This window comes from Megascapheus bottae, chromosome 19 (genome assembly GCF_031878675.1).
Source record: "Megascapheus bottae isolate mThoBot1 chromosome 19, mThoBot2.hap1, whole genome shotgun sequence".
NCBI lineage: Eukaryota > Metazoa > Chordata > Mammalia > Rodentia > Geomyidae > Megascapheus > Megascapheus bottae.
Window position 1 is genome coordinate 63,110 of NC_143527.1, and position 22,726 is coordinate 85,835.

The 22,726-nt window shown below is 46.3% G+C and overlaps 1 protein-coding gene across 1 annotated transcript in view; it reads left to right on the forward strand.

Annotated features, from left to right (window-relative positions):
* Positions 1 to 1,117: 1,117 nt before the first annotated feature.
* Pard6g (par-6 family cell polarity regulator gamma) overlaps positions 1,118 to 22,726 on the forward strand; it is a 55,402-nt gene continuing 33,793 nt past the window's right edge. Inside the window, exon 1 of the mRNA XM_090352932.1 lies at positions 1,118 to 1,305. Coding sequence (XP_090209058.1) covers positions 1,234 to 1,305 — 72 coding nt within the window. The 5' untranslated portion in view covers positions 1,118 to 1,233. The remainder of the gene's footprint in view (positions 1,306 to 22,726) is intronic.

The following is a 22,726-nucleotide window of genomic DNA, read 5'->3' on the forward strand; positions in this document are numbered from 1 at the left end:
GATTGTTTGTGGCCATAGTCATTGGCACATAACTAGATAAATATGTAGCAAAATTACATGAAAATTACAGTTGGGAGAATATAATTTGGCAAACAGTAGCAAAGGCTTTAGAAATATATATACTTTCTGGCCTAATATTTCCATTAAGATTTTTTAAAGACATAATCAGAAATTAGATTAAAAACACATCATTACATAAAATGTAAACACTGGAGATAAAACGATTATTAATTATGCTCGTATTCATATATTCAGCTTTCCAAACGTGTTTCCTATGAGGCACTTAATGAAGTGGCAGAGTGCTAGCCTAGAGCAAAAGAATCTCAGGGACAGTACCCAGTCCCTGAGTTCAAGCTCCAAGACAGGCAAAAAAAAAAATGTCTACAGAGAGGTACTTTCTCACCCTCTCGTGCCCTTTTCATATGGCCTAAGTTGGGTTGCTTGGAAGGTCGCTACCATGAAATCCCAGACCACTCAGAATCTGCCCTTAGTGCTGACTGCTTAGCAATCAAGTCCTGGTTTCCTTAGTATTCCCAGCCAAGACAAAGACACTGAGCCATAAATAAAAACAAAAATTTAAAAATCGCATGCCCTGGACAAGTCGGAAATGGTTCTTCATCTCGTCTCGGCAATCACAAAGAAAGGAACGTGCTTGGCTAATACCAGTCTTCCCGGGATCGCGGCGGGGCGCGGGAGAAGGGGCGCGGGAGGAGGGGCGCGGGGAGGCGGAGTGCAGAGAGGCGGGGCGCGGGAGGCGGGGCGCGGGGAGGCGGAGTGCAGAGAGGCGGGGCGCGGGAGGCGGGAGGCGGGGCGCGGGAGGCGGGGCGCGGGGAGGCGGAGCGCGGGGAGGCGAGGAGGGGGAGGCGGAGCGCGGAGGAGGAGGGGCGCGGGGAGGCGGAGTGCAAAGAGGCGGGGCGCGGGGGAGGCGGTGCCCGGAGAGGCGGGGAGGGTGAGGCGGGGCGCGAGGAGGCGGGTGCGGGAGGCGGGGCGCGGGGAGGCAGGGCGCGGGGCGGTACCGCGCGAGCTCCTCCCCAGCGCGGCCCCAGGAGTACGGGAGGCGCGCGGCCAGCTCAGCTCCGGCCCGCTGCACGCAGAGCCGCGGGGCACCCGAGTGAGCGCGGGCCGGGGGCTGGCGCCCGGGGCCCGGGAAGACGGCTGGGAGCTTTGCCCCTAGAGCCGTTCTGTGGCCCCTGAGCCGCGAGGGCGAAGCTGAGGCTGAGCGGGGCCGAAATCATGAACCGTAGTTTCCACAAGTCTCAGACCCTGCGCTTCTACGACTGCGGCGCGGTGGAAGTCAAGAGCAAGGTAAGTCCCCGGGCCCTTCCCCGGGAGGATGAGCGGGGCGCCCTGCCGGGAGGCTGGCGCAACGTGGGGGCGGTGGGTGCCGGGACAACTTTCGAACTCGAGCGCCCCGCGCCGCCGCTCGGGGCTGCGCGAGGTCCCGGGGGCGCGCTCGGGTCCCCAGCCGTCCTTCCCGCGCCCAGCACTAACACAAAGCCCGGCTGGCCAGGAGGGGTCCTGCGGAGGCCCGGGGATCCGACAGGCAGTGCTCGCTCGGGACCCGCTCCCGGAGCTACTCTTTTGTTCCACGAGCAAGAGGCGACCCGGGTGCGCCAGACGCCGGAGGGGAGGACCGCGTTTCCGGGGCGATCAGGGCTGGGGGCTGCTCGGATTCGAGGCCGCAGTGGGGCCTCTAGGGGCCTGGGATGAAGGAGGGCCTGGCCGCACCACCTCCTTGTTATCCTTGGGACTGGCCCCCTGAGCCGGGCCCCAAGTCCTGCCCCCAGCCCCAACCTAGCGCTGAGTACGAGGCCCCATGCGCGCCCGCACCCCTCAGCCCAGACCCCTCAGGCCTGCCCCTGGCCTAAATGAGCCACCCCACTCCCTTCCCGCACGCCCCTACACAGACATCTCTCCCAGGAGCACCCCCAGCTTAGACTCCAGGCGCCCGGCGCGCCCCCGGGCCAGGCGCCGGCGCGTCCTCACCCCGACCACTACCCACTACTGGGCGCGCCCGGGACCTGGGCCCAGACCCAGACCACCCCCTCCCTCCCTCCGGCACGCCCCAGCCCCTCCCGCTGCCTGCGCTCTGCATGAGCGTGCCCCAACACGCGGGTCTCGGTGCGCGTCTGGGTAATTGGCGGATAGGATCTGGCGCTTCTGCCCTTTGCGGGGGAGGCTTCAGTCGTGATACTGACACTTTTGTCTGGGTGGGTCTTAGTGGAGGACCCTGCCCGCTGAGGAGCAACTTCAGTTTCTTGAGGTCCTGTGGGGAGAGTCGCCCTAGTCCTTTTCTGACTACTGCCTAGGAGCCAAATGGCCCTGTGCTTCCCTCATCTCAGTAAACCAAGGCATGGCAGAGCTGCCAGATGGGTGGGAAAGGGACCAGGCCACCCGACCACCCACCAGGGTCCTGACCTGACCGGACCTGACCCTGTCCCAGGATCTGAGGACAGGATATCCTTCTGGATTACTGACCAACTCGAAAGGGTCCTTTTGTGTAAGATTTTCAAGGAGTCTGCAGAGGATGGAAAGGAGTCCGGAGGTCCCAAAGTAAGGGTGCATTTCAAGCCTATTGCAGTGAATTGCAGGGGTTCTGCCTCATCTTGGGAGGAGGGGATATTTTTTCTGAATTCCTCATTTCTAGTAAAATCCTATCCTTCCCCCAAACGTCCCATATCCTTTCTGGAGCCAGGAACATCCCAAACACTCACATACAATTCAGTTATTGATTGTGAAGGAAAGACCTACAAAAACTAATAAAAGGCTGAAGTGATTGATCTCTTCAGTTCCATACAGTAGCCACTAAGCATGAGGGTTTTGGCTTTTTCTGTTGTACACACTCTCTCATTCACTCCGTTTTAGTTGCTTTGTGTTACCATAGAGTCCCTGTCTGCAGAAGGGTTGTTGTCACAGTGCAGGAGGCAACATTTCTTGACAGTGAGGACTGCATGTAACTTAGATGTAACACAGTAGCACTATGGGTTTGCTTGTGGGGAAACAGCAGTCAGGGAGCTGTGTGCTTTCAGGAACATAATGCAAGTTTGAGCCTTAGATAGCTCATCTGTAAAATGGGTATTATAATGGATATTTACCTCCAAAAATGAAATGAGTTAAGGAATGCGGGGCATATTAAAAAAATACAGAATGCCACAGCCATGGGGGGTGGAATTTAGTGCTTCAGATGAGGTTCTGGTGCAAGTTTTCTTTTCTTTTTTTTTTTTGCCAGTCTTGGGGCTTGAACTCATGACCTGAGCACTATCCTTGGGCTTTCCTCAAGGCTAGTGCTCTACCTCTTGAGCCATAGCCCCACTTCCAGCTTTCTTCATATATGTGGTACCAAGGAATCGGACCCAGGACTTTGTGTATGCTAGAAAGCGCTCTACCACTAGGCCAAACTCCCAGCCCCTCTGGTGGCATTTTCAGATACCTGGTCTGACAGCTTTCTTGGTTCTCTCAGAATTGTCATTACCCATCCATCATAGACAGTCAGTTCCTGAGCAGCTGAGTGTGCAGAGGGGACAGGGACCTGGAGCTCACATCCTCAAACTGCCCCAGATATCCTCATGTCAGCAACTCATGTCTCCCCCAAACCAAGAGTACACTTCTGATTACCTGATTCTGGCTGCTCTTCCCACTTACCTTTAGCTTTTGCCCCTCTTCTCATAAGACCCACGCCAGGACAGTGCAGGTGGGTAAAAGAAACTGTTTCAGGTTGGGGAAGAAGAAAATATGCCTGGGCCACCATGAAACGGTAGCAGAAAAGCCAGTGCTGGGAGAGGATATAGGGACAGAGTAATGGAGATGAGTTTTCATTTGATAAGATGGAAAGCATCTGCCATTAAGACCTTTCACTCAGTATTATGATTATCTGTTTGTGCTTGAAAGACCTAAAGGAACACCAGTCCTCCCATCCCAGCCATGTTGCAACCCCAGAGTCAGATGCATCATTGCCACAAGTTCATTTCCATATCCTGGGGTGTCATTCCTTACCCAGCTTAGCTGTGTACCCCTAAACCAGGGTTTGTGGCTTTGCCCACCTGATTATCTCTAAGACTCAGCCTCCAAGCCAAGGTCTCTATGTCCAATTCTTCTCTGCTCCTCTGTGGCATCTGTCTTGATACTTGTGCCAGACTCCTGTTTGGGGCAAGTTCAAGGTCATTGCTGACACAACAGAGGCTTCTGTGTGCCCGTAGTATCTATGAGAATAACATACTAAAGGTTTTCATCCTGCTGAATCTCCCTGTGTAGACAGTTCTGGAGCAGCTGTAGTACCCGTCCCAAGAGAAGCTTAACCCAGGCATTAAAATAGGCCCTTTGGGATGATTTGCATATAAAGATCACCTTGGAGGCTTGGCTGTCCGTGTTCTTCTGTGGGCAGCTACGCATACAGTGTTCTGTGTCAGCATGTCTCCTCGGGTCTCCAAGACCTTATCTCTGGCTGAGGTTACTGTTTGCCACCACAGTTCTTCAGGGACACACCTTTCTATTTAGCATGGGGCACACGTGGTATGGATCCTTAGCCAGGTCTAGGCCTCCCTGTGGGTAATTGGAGACTTGCATCCCATGGACCAGATTAGAACTGTCTGGACATGGTTTGACTCACCTATATATCAGCTACACCCTCTTGAGGTTCTAGTTTGTTGTATTTGTGCATATATTTATTTAAACAGGTTAGGTGGCTTGATTTGGGAACATCACAACCAGAGAAGACTTCCAGGGTGGCACTGAAGGTGTCACTGTCCCCAGATGGCTTCTTACCTCTCTAGGTGTCAAGCCTGTAGTGACATAACATCCTGAGACACTGCAACTAACCGAGGCTCAGGGCATTTTAGATATTGGACTGGAATTATCTCCATTTTTAGAAAGGGAAAGATATCAGGAATTGGGAGATGCAACCATTCAAGGTCTTAGAAACTCTAATCTGCAAATCATATCTAGAATTAGCACAAAGGAAAGAGGCAAGTCCCAAGTTTTCTTTTCTTTTTTTTTTTTTTTTTTTTTTTTTGTGGGTCATGGGGCTTGAACTTGGCCTGGGCTCTGTCCTTGAGTTCTTCAGCTCAAGGCTACCACTCTTCTCCTGGGCCTGCGTGTTGTCCCTGAGCTCTCCAGCTCAACGCTATCGCCTTACTCTTGAGCCAAGCCCCATCTCCCTGTTTTTTAGAGGTTAATTTGAGATAAGAGTCTCAGGTCCTTTTGTGCCCAGCTGGCTCTGAACCTTGATCCTCAGATCTCAGCCTTCTGAGTAGGTAGGATTACAGGTGAGAGTCACCACGCCCAGCAAATCCTGACTTTTCTTAAAGTGTATCCTAGATCTTTAGAGGCAGATAGGAGGGAAGTTAGAGTGACAGCACCAGAACCTGCCAGATTAGACTTTTCCAGTTGGCTCTGTCTGTGTCATATTCACATGTTTACTAGTTTGTCACTTCCTCTCAAGAGATTTCAATAGTCTGATGAACCTGAGACCTGAGGGACGTGCTCTGCTCCTTTGTACCTCACCAGCTTCTCTTCCCAGCATATGTCAGGTCAGAGCTCTGCTCCAGGGGTGACCTGGGCTCTTTGGGGAGGTAGAGCATGATTCAGATTGGACACTGCACACTGAACAGAGGTTGTATTCTTGAACATTTCTTAATCTATTTAATTCCCCATCATATCTGACAGATATGTCAGACCATTCCAAATATATTGTGGTTCATTGATCCTTGTTATGACCTGTGAGATGGATTAGCTGGCTTATTGCCCCCATTGTATACAAGGGACATTGAGCAGTAGTAACACTCTGTCTCCCTCCCCCGCCCCTCTCTCTCTCTCCTTCCTCCCTCCCTCCCTCTTTCCTTTTTTTTTTTTTTTTTTTTTGCCAGTCCTGGAACTTGAACTCATGACCAGAGCATAGCCTCTACCACTTGAGACCACAGCCCCACTTCTGGCGTTTTTCTGTGTATGTGGTCCAATAAGTTGAACACAGGGCTTTGTGCATACTAGGCAAGCACTTTACCACTAGGCCACCCTTGAGGCTCCCCTTCCTTTCTTTCTAAACCACAATAGAATAATCTTGCTACAAAGTCTCAAGGAACGCCCTTTATTGAGTAGCTAGCTGTTCATAAAACTCTGACCCCATCTATCCCCATCCAAATGTTTATTTACTCTTTTACTGAGCAGCTATTCTTTGTTAGGCATGAAGTCTATGCTGGCCTACAAGGCAGACCCTGTCCCCACCATTGTCAGGTGAGTAGATTTGGATGGAGTGCTAGGGTACTTTGTCTTGATATCCACAAGTCCAGGTTCTGCTGGACTATCCAGCAGGACTAGTCAATGTGTTTGGCCTCTTGGGATACCCTTGTCTATTTTCTGCATTTACAGAGTCAAGGATACCTGTCATGAGGTCTCTGGGCCAGGTCTCAGATCAGTTCTAAAAGTGGCTATGGTTTTTCCTTTTTGGGGGCTTCTTAATCCTTCACTCACATGTGTATCAGGTTGAGCATGCTCAACATGGGTATCATTTCTTGTGTACTTCCATCATATGCTTCAAGAAAAAACTTAAACATCCAGCATTTAAGTTCTCAATCAGTGTTCAATGAATTAAATTCAAATTAGATCTACTAGATTTTCCTGGTAAATACTGCTTGAGGAAGGGTCTGTTAGGTTTTTTCTTTTGTTTTTTGCCAGTCCGGGAGCTTGAACTCAGGGCCTGAGTACTGTCCTTGGACTTTCTCAAGGCCAGCACCTTACCTCTGGAGCCATAGCACCACTTGTGGCTTTTTCTGTATATGTGGTACTGAGGAATTGAACTCAGGGTTTTGTGCATGCTAGGCAAGCACTCTACCATTAGGCCACGCTCCCGGCCAAGACCCCTTTTTTTTTAAGATTTTAAAAAAATTTTATTATCTTTAAGTAGCTGTACAAAGGAGCTCAGTTCGCCTTGTTAGGTTACAAGTACAATGCAACATGTCTTGTGTAGTGTCACTCCTTGCATCATTCTTCCACATCTCTCTCAACCCCACCCATCCCCTCAATTTTCTTAGTTCTATTTTCACATGTATACATTGAAGAATTGTTTGTATCCTCCCACACTTCTTTTTTTCATTCAAGAAAATAGTTTATTTTGTTTGTCCTTTTTTTTTTAATGGTCCTAGGGCTTCAACTCTGGACCTGGGCAATGCCCCCTGAGCTTCTTTCACTCAAGGTAAGTAAGTGCTCTGCCACTTGAGCCACAGTGCCACAGTGCCACTTCTGATGGCAGCAGCTACCACTGCTGCTATTTCTATTTCTCCTTTTCCTCCTTACTCCCTCCTCCTTACTCCCTCCCCCTCCCTTTCTCCTCCTCCTCCTCCTCCTCCCCCTCCTCCTCCTCTTCTTCTTCTTATTGGAGATGAGGCTCACGGACTTCCCTGTCCCAGCTGCCTTAGAACCTAGACCCTCAGATCTCAGCCACATGAGTAGCTAGGATTAGGTATAAGCCACCAGTGCTAGGCTGAGAAAATACTTTTTTGAAGAAGGTAGCAGATCCTTGATTTGTAGTGGATTAGGTCATCACAGAAAGAGGCACTAGTCTTTCCCCTCTGTGCCTGGAAAAGCAAATAATATATGGGGCAGTGGTGGAAGCTGGGAGAAGAGGAGCCAAACAAACTAGAAACATAAGATAGTAAAAATTCATGTTGTTATTTCCACTGATGTCTGTCCCCTGGTTTACTTACTGTTATGTTTCTGGCAGCTCTGCATCTCCAGATTCAGCATTACCCACTTGCCTGGCCTCCTAGTACCACCAGTTCCTTTCTAGCATTCACAGGCTCCTAGGAAGAGCTGTGGCTTTCTTGCATCCTGGTTCAGCTTCCCTCCCTTGTCTGCCATCCCTTTCCTGTTGCTTTTGGCATCTAGGTCGAGAGGTGCACTCCACTCACCCTCAGCATCTCTGCTATTCTGTAGTGTAGCATGTTATTTAGAGAAAAAGAGGCCTTTTGATGCTTAAAGAGTTTACAAACTCCATTAGTGTAGTGTAGGGCCTAAAGGACCGGCCCTCCTGTGTGGCTCAGCCCAGATTAAATTACTACTTTGTCTCCCTCCCCAGTCCATCCAGTGACCTTCCAGCAAGCCAAGACAGTACCAGATTGTGGTGGTGCCATTGTAGTGGAGGTCTTCCATTTGGCCTAATGTGTGTGATTTGCTATATCCTCTCTGGATCTTATTTCTGTTGTTTCCTTCTCTGAGGAAAAGGTGTATGTTTCCAGCATTTGGCCCTGGTGAGCATGGTTGTCTTAGACATCACAGTCCATATCCTGGATGGCACATGCCTTTAGGAACCTCACAGAATACCCTTCACCAGTTCCATGGTACTGTTCCTCTGGTAGTAAATGGCACACACACACTGCTGATAGGGTGATCTTAATCAACTGCCACTTGGCACTATCACTGTTCCTTCCCTAGTGTACACAGACGGTGACTTTCCTGGATTTAGAATGGAGCAGGATGGGAGCTTAGGAGGCTTAGGAGTTGTGGAGTATGTGAATCAAATTTATTAAGTTATGTGTTGAGATTATTAATAAAGTAAATTAGTTTCTCGTTGGGCAGAATTTAGGGTTCCCACTGCAAATGTATGAAGAAGCCATTATAGCTTTTCACTTGATCATATGATTGAATGATTGTTTTTCCACATTTCATTAGCTGTCCATTAGTCCACAGCAGCAGCTCCCTGCAGGGGTCCTGTGCTGGGCTGGGGGGGGTGGGTTGTAGGGCAAACTGGGACATGAGACGAATGAGGACCAGTCTAAACACAACTTGGCAGATCAGTGAGCATCTCTCTGTGGTGCCAAGTCAATGTATAAGTGCGCAGTCCTCATTTGCAAAGAGAACCTGAATTGTGCATGGGGAATCAAGGCCCCATAGCAGCCTCACATATGAAGCCTCATAGAAGCCTGTAGAGCCAAGAGCTTCTACCCAGCCTTCCCTGCAAAGGTAAGCCATGGCTGCCTCGGGAAGCTCCACACACACAAGCTCCAGGGTGTTGAGTTTCTGTGCCTTGTGAGTATAGAAGAACACTGTGGGAAGTCTTGCCTGTTGAGATACCATTTATTTTCTATTTTATTTCATCACTGTGCTTATCAAAGGTAGATCATGAATCATGCAGTCCTTGGACACAGATCCCTCTCTGCCTCTACTTCTAAGACAAGACAGAACTACAGTACCTGGGAACAGAATGCTGCCTTTCAGGTGGCTTTCAGGGAGACATGTGCAGTTGTGGAAAGACCCTCAGAGAAGCTGTGACAGAAATTTGGAGTCTGTATATGCTGTTGGTTTTTAGGGGATCAGTTGTGGGGAATTTGGAAATGGAAGTAGTATTAGAATCCTGTTCTCCCTGGCCTGAGCCACTGGTTTCCCCCTCCAGCTGCTATGCTGGTCCCACTCCCTTGCTGATCTGAAATAGAAAGGTAGTGCCATGGGTCAAAACAAACTCCTCTGCCTGCAGGTTAGTCCCTCATGAGGCAGAGGAGATGCATCCGTCCCTGTGACCTTAGGCAACTTTGGACCCATCAGCACTGTACTTCTGCAGGAACGAGAAGGGGATAGTAGATGCACTGCAGGAAGAGGTTACTGGACCTGAGAGGTTGGTACTGAGGATGGGAATCCTGGTCACCTCAAGGCACTAGGTTTAATATAGAAACTGCATGACCATGCTGTTTGCTGGAAGGTGACCTGTGAGTCTAGCAGACAGTAGCCACAGATGTCAAGGTGCTACTGTGGTAAGAAGCAGTATGTTGAAGAAACTCCACCCTCTTCTCAGGAGATGGACTTCCTTGAACCTTCACAGGGTCTTCCCATGACCTCGTAGTTGCCTGTACCTACTGTTTCCTAGATGTGTGGCTTTGTTGGACCCATGCCTCATTGGGATGAGGCTGTGTGGGAACTGAGGTGCAGTGACCACACTGACTGGCCCAGAATTAGCACTTCTTAGTGCTTAGTTGGAACCTGCTTTTGTGGGACCCCTCACTGATGAGGCCCATGTGAGAAGCTGTCACCCAGAAATATCATGTGAAGGAAAGTGCTGGGGTGTGGTGTCTTCTCAAAAGTGTCCATGAAATCTAGTGGTTATAGTCTTGGGCAGCATTTGTTCCAGACCTCATGCTTAATAATTGGCACATTGGTTTCTGTTACTGCTCATGACTCTTCACAGCATAAACAGTTTCCCTGCTGTGGAGACAAGGTCCTAAAGTTCAACCAGGCCATAAATTTATGACAGAGCTACTAAGCCATGTGTGTTAGAGTCCATATTTTGAGTTACCACACTGTCCTGCACCATCTAGTCTATGATCCGTGCATTTACCTCCTGGAAACAGGCAACACCTGTCTGTTCTGAGGTCAGTGTCCATCTACTCCCTCCACTGTATCTCCCGGATGTGGGCTTTGGGCTGGGCTTCCTAAATGGCCTCCTGCATCCTGAGAGATTCCCTTCCTCAGCAGCCTAGAACTTTGATCATTTCCATGAGCATGTTGTGAGTGCTTTGTGCTTTGGCCCTGGGCACTATATATCTGTTATGTGATACAGGGAGTACAGACTGTGGGTGCAGGCTTGTACCTCACTCACTTCCTTCTGCAACACCACCACAAGCTCCCGTGTAGGAGCCACAGCACCAGTGGGCCCTGAGGCAATAGCATGGGCAGATCACTCAGCATAGGTCTACTGAGTGAACAGATGTGGGGGATAGCTCACAGAGCTGCAGGTTCTTGTCTGTCATGGATAATAAGATTATTTTATTTTTTAGATGGCCTTGGGGAATAGCCTTCTTCAGCAATGTTAGGGACAAGCAGACCTAAGAAACCAGGCTTCTTTGAAGTTAGGAAGTATGGGTCAGCTGACTAGGGGCCATGCCTAGCCCACAGCATAAGCAAGAACAAATATGTAAGGCCATAAATGCCCATTGAAGTTTACAAATCTGGCTCTCCAAGAGGGCTCAGCGGCATCCCTGTGAGGCTTCACTTCTCTGGGCCTGCAGAGGATGAGGGCCCTGTGAGAGCAGGGAGGTATTGCCACCCTCTGCACTGTGCAAGTCCCCCCACGCCCACCCCAGCCCTGTGTGAATGTGGATGCATCTCCTTTCCCACTATGTGAGCATAGGCACACCCTCATGTCCTATAGGGTTTCCAGAAGGCCTGTGAGGAATGTGTTCATTCTCTTGTTTATCCAGGAGGTTCAGAGATGTTCAGTACATTCCTCACAGTTACAGTACACGACTGGAGCTTGGTGTGTTGACTCTAGAGACTGATGATTCCTGACATGACTGGGTTGCCTGAACCTGTGTCTATAAGTCACCCTGACCCAACCTGTACCCCTTAAGCCCTTCAGCAGTTCCCAGCCTGAGAACCACCTACTGGACTCTTCCATGTATCATGAGCACAGGCGGGAATGTGACATTTTGCTTTTGTGGGCCAGGGTTCCAGCTATGGATTTGTTTCAGAAAAGTGTCAGAGAGGTAGAGACAGATGAGTAGCTGTATTCACACCCATGACTGTACCCAGGCCATTTCCCAGCTCTACAGAGTTTTTGTGCCCTGTGTCCACTTCCTGAGCAGCTCTACTTTGTTCATACCTGTCAGCCCCTCTTGTCCATACCTGTCATTGCTTCAGAACTCTCTTCCTGTTTCTTGAAGGCTACCTGGCAGTCACTTTGTCATATCTACTGGACCTACATTCTCAGTCCTATAGAGGCCTGCTATAGCAGTTCTTTTTTTTTTTTTTTTTGGGTGGGTCATGGGGCTTAAGGTCCGCATGGGCACTATCCCTGAGCTCTTCAGCTCAAGGCTACCACCCTACCCTTGAGTCAAGCCCCACTTCCCGTTTTCTAGAGGTTAACTGGAGATAAGAGTCTCAGGTTCTTTGGTGCCGGGGCTAGCTTTGAACATTTATCCTCAGATCTCAGCCTCCTGAGTAGCTAGGATTACAGGTGTGAGCCACTGCACCTGGCCCCATGGCAGTTCTTATTTCAGAGGATAAAGCACGTGTTTGAGCGGGAGCCCAGGTCTGACCCCTCTCACAGGGAAGCTGGGCCCAGATGATCTGGCTCTCTGCCCAGCATCTACTCTGGCAAGTCTGTGTACCATGTACTGCTAGTCCAAGCAGTACTACAGGTGTAACAGCTGTGCTATCATCACTCTGGATTTCAGTGGGTAGATGGGGGACAGGAAGGGCCAGGCCCCACCCGACCTGAGTCATGGCCTGTGGCCCAGTTTTAAACAGGATTCCAGCTTGCCTTCCAGGAAGTCATCCTGTAACACACCACTGCTGAGTCCCAAGCTTTAGCAAATACCTTGCTGGGATGGCAGACTGTGTTCCTTTTCAGACCCATGGCAATCTTTTCCTATGTAGAGTTCCTTCCAGGTGCATGCACACACTCTTTGGTTTTGTCACTCAGAAGTCTAAGGAAGCTTATATACCCACTTCACAGCCAAGAAAGATGTGGACTTGGCTATGGTCCATGCTCTATCATCTTCCCAACAGAGACTGTGTCCTGAGCAGTACAACAGTAGAAGGCAAGTCTCATCCCTGCTTGTGCCTGGTTACAGCTGGGGAGTGAGATAGGACGCCCTCTTTCCTCTGGAGGAAGATCTACTTTCATGAGTAGTGGGAGAGTCAGAGACATTCCAGGGTCTTAGCACATGTTGATATCAGCTGTGCTGTGTCTCTCTGCATCACTTCCTATATGACAGAGTTTTCTGTGTCAAGCTTGTTTTGCTTTTGTCCCAGGGCTGCCCAGGTTCCCTTTGCTTATCCTTGACCTTCCTCCTCATCTCAGCGGATTACTTCTTTTTCTTATACACCCACTTTAAATTAGGACCTGAGTTCTTCAGTCTTTTGTTAATGTTCATCAGTTTGTAATCACACTTTCACATGTGTGATTGTTGCTGCTAGACTTCCTGCTGGGCAGAAGACTTCAGTCCTGGGAAGATGGATTGTTTATTCAGCACCATTACTCCTCCAGCTCATAGCCAGGCGTGGCTAGAATTTTTCTGAGACAAATACCCAAAGCCAGCCCATACATCTATCACTAACAAGATGCTTACTAGGTTGTTGCCCTGGTTTTCAGTCTTCAAAGTACAGTGATTGGTATATCTTACAAGGAGGCACATTAGTCGCCTAAGGCCTGGAGTCTGATATCCAGTGGCTCCCTGGACCACAGATGTTGCTGACTCAAGGACATCTTCAGGAGCAGGAACAAGTATATCATAAAACCTACTTAGGCCCAGCAGGCTACTTTCATGATCTGCTAGACTTCTGTCTCAGACAGGATTTCCAGCCTTACCCTTACATCTTTCTGCTATGCTGTGCCAAAGCAACTTTTGACCTATATAGGATCACAACATTTAGCGTTATAATCTGTCCTCACATTTGATAAAGACTTCCCTGCGGCTTTAACTGTTTTTTAAAACATCTATTCTTTTCGCTTCATAATATTTCTGTCTATGAACATACCGTTTCATTTTTTTTTTATTTTATGTTTTGCTACTGTTCCCCCTCCCCTTTTCTTTTTTCTTTTTTTGCCAGTCCTGGGGCTTGAATTCAGGGCCTAAGCACTGTCCTTGGGCTTTCTGAAGGCTAGAGCTCTACCACTTGAGCCACAGCACCACTTCTTGGCTTTTTCTATGTATGTGATACCAAGGAATCGAACCCTGGTCTTCGTGCATGCTAGGCCAAACTCCTGGCCCTACTGTTCCCACTTTTCATTGTAGGTATTTCAATGAGCATTGCTTCTGATAACCTGAGTTTGTTCTCATCTTGTGGGATGGGACCTGAGTAAGGGCCTTGGCCTTACAGGCTGGGGCCTGTATAGGGTGAGGCACAAGCTGGGTGAGCCCTGAGCCAGGGTGGGATTTATGCAGGGTGGGGCCTTGTCAGGGTGGACTTTGGGGCCTTGCAGTGGTGGAGTGGTAGCTCTGGAAGCCATGTTGTTGCACAGATTTAGTCTGTACCATCATTGATGTATGGGAGAATGAGAGACCCTTTCATTCAATGTAAATTCATGTCAAGATAGTAGCTCCTCTACTCTGCAGAACAGGCTAGATAGGAGGGAAAGGGTCATCCAGGATAACAGTGAGAACTCTGTGAGAGGCTTGAGATTAGGGTAGAATGTAGGTAGGATATTGCTTCAGAGCAGAGGAGTAGCGGTGAGGGAAGTTTATCCAGGCTTCCTCCTCTCTCTCACGGATTGCATTTCCCAGCGTATCTTAGAGGTCCTAGTAGGCTGGGAACCATAGAGTGCTTGCAGTCCTTAGAACTAGAGAGCTGACTTGATAGAGTTCATCTTGCATGTATTGAGTGTTAAAGAAGAAAAGGACTCCTGTGGGTCCGTCTGGGCCCAGATACCCCTTAGGTTCAAGAGAAGACACATTGAGGCCCACATCAGAATGTTTCTGCCACCTGTCCACATGCAGAACCACCTTTGTGCTCTTGTTCTTCCTCGCGGGTGCATCTTTGACATACAATGAAGCAAATGCCATCCCAACAGTGTTGATTTACCTCCTGCTCCATGTTGGGACTAGGACTAACAAGAGGGCAAGAATTTCCCTGTTGGAGCCTCTTTGGGACTCAGGTGGGCCTCACCTTAGGTGGAGTATGGAAAGCAGCCCATCAGTCTGCAGGGAGCAAGGAGGTGTCCTTGAGCAGGACTAGCCAGCAGGCCCTGGGTCTTTCCCAGAGAAGCAGGCTGGGAGTGCTGGCAATCAAGACTTATCAGGATGACCTGGCTGTAGGAAGGAAACTGAAAGACAAGGTGGCTGTGGTGCTGTGACCATCTGTGTCCCATGTGGCCTCAGACTGGAGAGCCTCTTCCCCTGGTGCTTGTACTTTCTCATACTGCATTTTGGCTTGTTTGCTACCCACTACCTCTTTAGAAGGGCACAGGTTCAGGTTCCCCAAAGTTTCAGGGTGCTTTATAATGCCCCAAGCATGCAAGGTGGCATCTGGTGACAGAGGTGCCTCTGTCATGTTTATGCTTGTTAGGTAAATGAAAATGGCATCACGTAGCCCATTGTTTACTCACTTGCTCATGGAGTAAATGTTTCATTGAGCACCTGTACACCATGCTTTTGTACAGAAGCGTACACCATACTCAGTGGGTGATTAAAAAAAAAAAAAGGATACCACATTTCCCTTTTAGGACTCTAAAGCATGGGAAAGAGTTAGTTCAGGAAATAACCACCTGTGGTTTGAAAAAGTTAAAATAGAAATGTGTCACTCGAAGGGACACGTCGGTGAAGTGTCTTCAGCCTTTTAGCCCTGGTGGTTTGGTGATTCCTAGATTGCTCTCTTTCAAATGGTATTTCTCAGAGGTTCTCTTCTTAGTGTCTGGTCTGCTGAAGGTCAGGATGTGGTAAGAAGCCTGAATGTTCCCAGTACAGTGCCTGTCTGCAGCATGCATGTAGTATAGGACACAACTTGTTGTTTGCAGCCCTAGGCTCCCACTGAAGTTTAGCCAAAAACAAATGGATTGGCTACAGTGATTCACTACATTTCCTTTTTGAGTGATTTGGAAAGCCTCCCCAAGACCTTCAGTCAGCTCCTAGGTGTAGTTATGGTCACATGGTTTTGTTTTTAAGTCACCCAATTGTCAGACTTTGAAGCATTGCCTCTTTGTTTCTGCTAGCATGTGGGCCAGTTCAGGTTCCAGATGAGTTGAGGGAGTGGCACATGTATGTGCACAGGACAGGGTTGGTGGGACCCGCTGTCCTTTTGTTTCCTGACATCTTCAGGCAATTTGTTTAGAAAGTTCCAGAGATTTAATTGTAAGTTGGTTGGCAGGTTTAATTCATTAGATCAATGAAGGTTTGAGGTATACTTGCAATTATTGCTGAGTTGTGGCTCAACCCTGCCATTTGTGATATGGATTAAAAAGTTTGAATTCGTGCTGGCTTGTAGTTTGCTTGGCCACTAAGCCAATTCAGGCTAGTGAAAACTACTCACTAATCTTTGGCTCTCCAGCAGGCCTTTTCTGATCAGTATGATATAGAGGATTCAGATGGTGTGCGCCTTTGTGTGCCCCTTAGAGGCCAGGAGTGACTTTATGTTTCTCAAGAAGTAATTTTCGGGACCAGGACCATGCCCTCCCTAGTGGTAGAGTGCTTGCCTAGCATGCAGGAAGCCCTGGGTTCTATTTCCCGGTACCACATACACAGAAAAAGCTGGAAGTGGTGCTGTGGCTCAAGTGATAGAGCACTAGCCTTGAGGAAAGCCCAAGGACAGTGTCCAGGCCCTAAGTTCAAGCCCCAGGACTGTCAAAAAAAAAAGAAAAAGAAAAAAGAAGAAAAAAAGGAAGTAATTCTCAAGTTTGAGGGCATCTACAAATTATAGTTCTTTCTCTGTAACACCATTATGACCAAATAAACAATAAAGAAATCAGTGAGAAAAGTATGGGGTGCACCTGCATGAATAGTTTGATACCATGGTTAAGAAAAAAAGAGAAAAGTCCAAGGACAGTGCTCAGGCCCTGAGCTCAAGCCCAGGACTAGCAAAAAAAAAAAAAAAAAAAGGATATACGTTTTTGCCAGGAGTTTGGCCTAGTGGTTAAAGTGCTTGCCTAGCATGCACGAAGACCCGGGTTTGATTCCTTGGTACCACATACATAGAAAAAAGCTAAGGCTCAAGCGGTAGAGCTCTAGCCTTGAGAAAGTCCAAGGACATTGCTCAGGCCCTGAGCTCAAGCCCAGGACTGGCAAAAAAAAAAAAAAAAAGAAAAAAGAAAAAAGAGAAGATATACAGTCTATGTGTGCTTACCTTTCTATGTAAAAAAAGGAAGATATACAGTCTACATGTGCTTGCCTTTCTATATAAAAAATACCTTGAAAGATACTTCAAAACCATGGCAGGCAAAGTTTGGTGGATACCCTTTGAATATAAGGCTGTGTGGTTATAACCCTATTCAAACGATAACTGCAGTTGGCTACTAGTTCCAGTTTGTTCTGTAGGCAGAGAAGGTTTAGGAAATACAGACTTTATTTCTAACCTAGAAGTAACTCTGTGGCTCTGGATAATTATCTCCACTTTTTTGAGCTATCAGAAAAAGTGATTTAGAAGGGATTTAGAAGAAATTTCCAGCTGGAAAGCTTATGATTTAAATGAGGGCATGAACAGTGCTAAGCAAGCTTGCTTGCTTGCTTGCTTGTTTTCTTTCTTTTTTTCTTTCTTTTTTTCTTTCTTTCTTTCTTTCTTTCTTTCTTTCTTTCTTTCTTTCTTTCTTTCTTTCTTTCTTTCTTTCTTTCTTTCTTTTTGCTTGAGCTCAGGGCCTGGGCACTGTCATTGAGCTTTCTCTTGGTGCTCTACCACTTGAGCCACAGCACCACTTCCAGCTTTTTCTGTGCATGTGGTACGGAGGAATCAAATGCGTGGCTTCATACGTGCAGCGCAAGCACTCTACCATTACGCCACACTCTAGGCCCTAAGTGTACTTTAAAATGCACACCCATCACTGTGAGCCTAGATCTGCTGACAGCTTGCCAGTACTGAATCAAGGCTCAGGACATCCCAAGCAAGCAGAAGGATTTTTGCATTTCTGTTTCTTTTAGACAAAAATGGCTCTTTTCAGAACCATTTGTGCTCTATATCAAATGTATTTCTGCACAGAGTCAATTTTTTAACCATATGTTAAATTTAGATGTCCCTTTGGATGTCTAAAGAAAAAGAAAATTTAACATGTAATAACTTTTAATCTTAAAAGCAAGAAACAATCATAATAATGGCAATAAATTTCCTTTGGGGCTAGATTGATATGATAAAAATAGACATTACCAGAGCCCTGTGACTCCAGAGATACCATGCATAGAGAGTTTTAGTTTCTGAATTGGAGAAAGAAGCCTGAGGAACTTTAGGATTCCATAAAGACAAGTGTGTGAGGGAGGGCAAGTTCTACCTTGTTTGGAGCCACTGCCCTCTGCCTTCTTTGCCGTCTACACTGCAGTACCCATTCAAACTGGAAAAGCTTGCCCTACCAGCTGGGTTGGATCAACCCTCATGTCCTGTGCCTCCTTTGGAAGGTCTGGCTGTTATAGAGCCCAGTCTTCCCTGTGCTCTTAATTTCTCATCTTCTACTTGATGGTACACTGGTAACAGGAACTAGACCCCCAGTCTTGTGGGGTTCAAAGCTTCCTTAGCATAGTACTTTTCTTCAGTTTGAACATGGCTTTCAATCAGCTTTCAGTTGACTTTTTGTTTTGAAATAAACACCTTTTAAAAAATAATAGTCTACAAGGTATAATTAACTTGGAATAAAATTTACACCTTTAAATTGTAAGGTCCTGTGGTTTGTAGTATAGTCACAGCATTGTGTAGTCATTGCCCCTATTTAATTTTAAAACACTTTCTTCATTCAGAAAGAAACCTTGGGACCATGCCTATTAGCAGCTTTTTTTTTTTTTTTTTTTTGCCAGTCCAGGGGCTTGAACTCAAGGCCTAGACACTGTCCTGAACTTTCCCAAGGCTAGTCTTCTACCACTATGTATGTGGTACCACGGTTTTGTGCATGCTAGGCAAGCACTCTACCACTAGGCCACACTCCTGGCAGCAGCCACTCTTAATGTCTCCCTTCCTTATGTCCATGGCAACACTTTTAGACTTTCTGTCTGTCTGTTCTGATTTACCTATTCTGGGCATTTCATGTAACTGTAATCATATAATATGTGGTCTTTTATGTCCTATATCTTCCATTTAGGATAGCCTATAAAGTTTCATCCTTGGTATAACATGGGTCAGTGCTCCATTCCCTTACATGGCTGAATAATACCTGGAGATAAACATATACATACACATAAGTTTTTTGTGGACCAATGAACTCATTTCCTTGGCTATATACATTGAAGGAAAATAGTTAGGTCATCTGGAAACTCTGCTTAGCATTTTAATGAAACTGCCAAACTACCAAAAATGTTCTACCATTTTATATTCCTATGAACATGTATGAAAATTAAGATTACTCCACATTCTTACTAACATTTTATTATTATTTTTAGTATGGCAATCCTAGTCCATGTGAAATAACATTTTTATGAGTCAGCTTTCATCACTATAATAAAATAACCAGGGCCATTAACTTATAAAGAAAAAGGCTTATTTTTGACTTATGATTCTGGATGTTCCATTGAGGATCATGCTTTTGGAGCATGTAAGGTACCACATCATGGAACATGGAGCCAAGCAAACTACTTACCTTGTAAACCAGGAAACAAAAAAGGACCAACCTGGGGTCCCACAGTCCCTGTTGAGGACATGCCTCCAGTGACCTAAGAAGTCCTGCTAGGTTCCACCTCCTAAAAGTTCACAGTAGATCACTCTAGCTCTACCCTGGGGGCCAAGCCTTTAACACATAGCCATCCAAACCATAGCAATGACTTGGGATGCTTTTGATCTGCACTGAACTGGTGATTAATGATGCTGAGCATCTTTCCATTAATTGATTAGCCATTTGTATGTCTCTGAAGAAGTACCTATTCCATTTTTCCCCTTATTTTTGATAGGGTGGCTTGTCCTTTTATTATTGCTTTTAAGAGTCCTTTACATATTCTTGGTGTGAGTTCATTATCAGATGCCTAATTTGCAAATACTTGTCTCTCCAGGATAATCTTTGCACTTTCTTTCTTTCTTCTTTTTTTTTTTTTTTTGCCAGTCCTGGACTTGAGCTCGGAGCCTGAGCACTGTCCTTGGACTTTCTCAAGGCTAGAGCTCTACCACTTGAGCCTCAGCACCACTACCGGCTTTTTTCTATGTATGTGGTGGTACCACATGGAAACCGGGTCTTGCAAGCACTCTACCACTAGGCCAAACTCCTGACCCTCTTTGTACTTTCTTGATGCTATGCTTTAAAGCACAGTAGTTGTAAGGGTTTTTTGTTGTTGTTTTGTTTTGTTTTGTGTGGGCCTTGGCGCTGTCCCTGAGCTTTTCAGCTCAAGGCTACCACCCTACTCTTGAGCCTAGCCCCACTTCCCATTTTCTAGAGGTTAATTGGAGATACAAGTCTCAGGTCCTTTTGTGACCCGGCTGGCTTTGAACCTTGATCCTCAGATCTCAGCCTCCTGAGTAGCTAGGATTACAGGTGTGAGCCACGATACCCGGCTCAAAAATTTTAAGTTTTAATGTATGAGTTGTAATTCTAATGTATGGGTTTTTTGTTGTTGTTGCTGTTACTTACATCTTAGAGAGCATACTTAAGAAATCATTACCTAACCTAAGTAATGGAAATTGAATTCTATGTATTCTTCTTCTTATAATTTGTATAAATTTACCTCTCACATTTAGTCTCCACTCTAAATTATTTTTTGCCTGTGGTATAAGTGTGCAAATCATTGTATTATACATGTACATTACTCTCCTAACACAATTCATTGAAAATACTTTTTCTCCTTCCTACTGCATTGTCTTGACATTTTTATCAAACATCAGTTGATCATAAATTAATAGGCTTTGTTTGTTTTCTTTCTTTTCTTTTTTGTGTCAGTACTAGGTATAAATCAAGAACCCAATGTTTGGACACAGCTTTTTTGCTCAAGATGGTACTCTACCACTTGAGCCACAGCTCCACTCTTGGCTATTTGGGGTAGTTAATTGTTGATTGGAGTCTCGGTACAGACTCACCTACCTAACTGGCTTCAAACCAGGATTCTCAGATCTGTTTCAGATCTCCACATGCTGGAGAGAGGTTGTGTTTTGTTTTTTCATTTGTTTGTTGGTTTGTTTGTAGTACTTGAGGTGGGTTTTTTTTTTTAATACGTTATCCACATTTTGCCCATTGTAGTTCTTGGACCACAATCCTTCTCCCTTTGCTTCCCTCATAGTGTGGGTTCTGGGGCTGGACCACCATGACCAAGTTTTTTTGATGTTGAGATATATATGTTCCTTTTTTTTTTTGTCTATTGTGGAACTTGAACTCTGTGCCTGGGTGTTGTCCCTGAGCTCTTCAGCTCAAGGCTGCCGCCCTACCCCTTGAGCCACAGCCCCACTTGTGGTTTTCTGGTGATTAATTGGAGATAAGAGTCTCATGTTCTTTAGTGCCCCCACTAGTATTGAACCGAGATCCTCAGATCTCAGCCTCCTGAGTAGCTAGGATTGCAGGCGTCAGCGACCATGCCCAGCTCCCCACTAACTTTTTGTCAAGGCAGACGTTGGTATTGATTTGTTTTGTTGTTAATTTTTATTATAAAGATGTTGACTACATCAGTATGGCATTGAGTACATTTCTTTTTGAACAGTGTTATTACCCCCTCCTTCATTTTCTCCCAGTTCAAGCCAGTCTTTGGAACCACTGTTCTTCCAATCTCCATTTTCCTAGTCACTGGATTATTGATGTGAGCCCCTCCTACTAAACTTTGGAACTGTTATCTTAATTTCATGTTAAGATTGTTCATTGCTGCTTTATAGAAATAAGTTTTGCTTTGTGTATGGATATTGTGTTCTGCAACCATACTGACCCTATTTATTAGCTCTAATAAATTACTATTAGCTTCTGAGTTATTTTCCATGTGTTAGAATGTACTGTCCAATAAAGATGTTGTAACATCTTCCTTCCTACTCTGATTTTCTTGTTTTCTTGTCTGATTGTTCTCAGTAGAGCCTTTGGACAAAGTGAAGTAGAATATGTGAAAGTAGATGTTCATGTTTGTTCTTTATCTCAAGGGAAAATTAGTCTTCTTTACCCATTAAGTATGTTATTTGCGATGTTTTAGTTGAAGCCTTCTGTTAGGAAAAGCATGTTTCTGTCTATTCCTAATTTTTGTTTTTGTCGGTCATGGGCTTGAACTCTGGGCCTGGGTCCTGTCCCTGAACTCTGCCCTACCCCTTGAGCCACAGTTACACTTCTGGGTTTCTAGTGCTTACTTAGAGAAAAGAATCTCGTGGACTTTTTAATGCTGGGGCTGGCTTTGAACCGCGATCCTCAGATCTCAGCCTCCCGAGTAGCTAGGATTACAGGCATGAGCCACTGTGCCTGGCTTGCTTGTATTCTTTTTTTTTTTTTTTTGAGAATATTTGTTACTCTCCACAATGAATATTCATCTGTACTTAGGTTTTTCTGTGATATTAGTATCAAGGCAAAACTGGCCTTGCTATTATTTTTCAAAGAGTTTGTAAAGGGTTGGTATTAATTTTGTAAACATTTGGTAGAGAACATCAGGAAAGGTATCTGAGCAGGTAGGATTTTTTTTTTAAGTTCTAATTTTATCTCCTTGTTTTTATCAGTTGTGATAGTTTGTGTCTTATATTCACTTATTGACAGTATTCCCAAACGGTCTTTTTTAAAAAAAATTTTATTTTATAATAAAATAAAAGTTTTAGACCTGGGAGCTAGTTGCTCATGCCTGAAATCCTAATTACTCAAGAGGCTAAATCTGACTTTCCTGTCTTGAACAGAAAAGGTGAGGAGACTCTTAACTACAGTGAGCCAGTTGGGGGGGGGAGGGCAGAAGTGGCAAAGAACCAGACTTGAGAGCAAAGACACCAAGTAAGAGTGCAAGACCCTGAATTCAATCCCTAGTATCAGCAAAGACAAGCAATCCTATTAAAAACAAATTAAGGGGGCCGGGAGCATGGCCTAGTGCTTGCCTAGACTGCAAGGAGCCCTGGGTTCTATTCCTCAGTACCACACACACTGAAAAAGCTGGAAGTGGTGCTGTGGCTCACATGGTAGAGCTCTAGCTTTGAGGAAGCCCCAAGGACAGTGCTCAGGCCCAGAGTTCATGCCCCAAGGCTGGCAAAAAAAAAATAA